At 43.0% G+C, this 1,067-nt stretch overlaps 1 protein-coding gene across 1 annotated transcript in view; it reads left to right on the top strand.

Annotated features, from left to right (window-relative positions):
* The window catches only part of alpl (alkaline phosphatase, biomineralization associated), a 10,457-nt gene extending 9,396 nt beyond the window's left edge, over positions 1 to 1,061 (top strand). The window contains exons 8-10 of the mRNA XM_037678574.1: positions 135 to 326; positions 419 to 538; positions 636 to 1,061. Coding sequence (XP_037534502.1) covers positions 135 to 326; positions 419 to 538; positions 636 to 901 — 578 coding nt within the window. The 3' untranslated portion in view covers positions 902 to 1,061. The remainder of the gene's footprint in view (positions 1 to 134; positions 327 to 418; positions 539 to 635) is intronic.
* The last annotated feature ends 6 nt before the right edge of the window (positions 1,062 to 1,067 follow it).

Raw genomic sequence — 1,067 nt, 5'->3', positions numbered from 1 at the left:
GCGCACAGCTGCAGATTTTTGGAGTTAATCCAAGTTAAGATTTTCGCCAGGGCCAGCGGACCTTAGCAAACACATAAACGTCTATAACACAGCTATGTTTCATAGATACAGTCAATAAGGATCATCTCTTCCAGGAGGACGTATTGACCATGGACACCACGAGGGCAAGGCCAAGCAGGCTTTGCATGAAGCTGTGGAAATGGATCGGGCCATTGGTCGGGCTGATCTCCTGACCAGCACCCATGATACACTGACAGTAGTGACTGCTGACCATTCTCACGTGTTTAGCTTTGGAGGCTATACATACAGAGGAAATCCAATATTTGGTATGAATACTACATAAATACTAGGTACCTGCATTAGATTTTAAGCTTTTATTTTGTTTTTTGCATGATTTTAATCTAAACTTCATTTATAGGTTTGGCCCCGATGCTGAGTGATATTGATCAGAAACCTTTCACCTCCATTTTATATGGAAACGGACCTGGTTACAAAACGGTCAATGGAACAAGAGAGAATGTTTCAACTATTAACTACAGTGAGTTCTAGTATTAAAAATGACCTTAAACAATATTTACACGTATTTTAGGCGAAGAGAAAAATGTTAAGGTTAATTACTTCCTCTGTCTTTTCAGTGGAAGACAACTACCAGGCCCAGGCAGCTATACCTTTGACCTCAGAGACTCATGGAGGAGAGGATGTAGCTGTGTTTGCCAAGGGTCCCATGGCTCACCTGCTACACGGGGTCCACGAGCAGAACTACATCCCCCATGTAATGGCATACGCAGCCTGCATCGGCCAAAACCTGGACCACTGCAACCCGACTGGTGGAACGGTCCGGTTGCAACCAGTCCTCTCAAGCTTTGCAGCCGTTCTCGCAGCAACTCAACTTCTGTGCTGATTTTACCTGCCGATCTCTTTCTAGTCTCTCACGTTAGGATTTTAATGTTTAGTTTTTGTCAGTTTTTCTCAAGTCTCTGTAAAAATATGATGTTTTGGGACCTTTGAACGACATATTTTTTGTGATAAATGCATAAAACACTCAAGGGATTTGAAACGCACCACAC

The sequence above is a fragment of the Nematolebias whitei genome, chromosome 7 (genome assembly GCF_014905685.2).
Source record: "Nematolebias whitei isolate Nwh7 chromosome 7, NemWhi1, whole genome shotgun sequence".
In the NCBI taxonomy this organism is placed as follows: Eukaryota; Metazoa; Chordata; class Actinopteri; order Cyprinodontiformes; family Rivulidae; genus Nematolebias; species Nematolebias whitei.
This window is presented reverse-complemented; position numbering and strand designations above follow the sequence as displayed.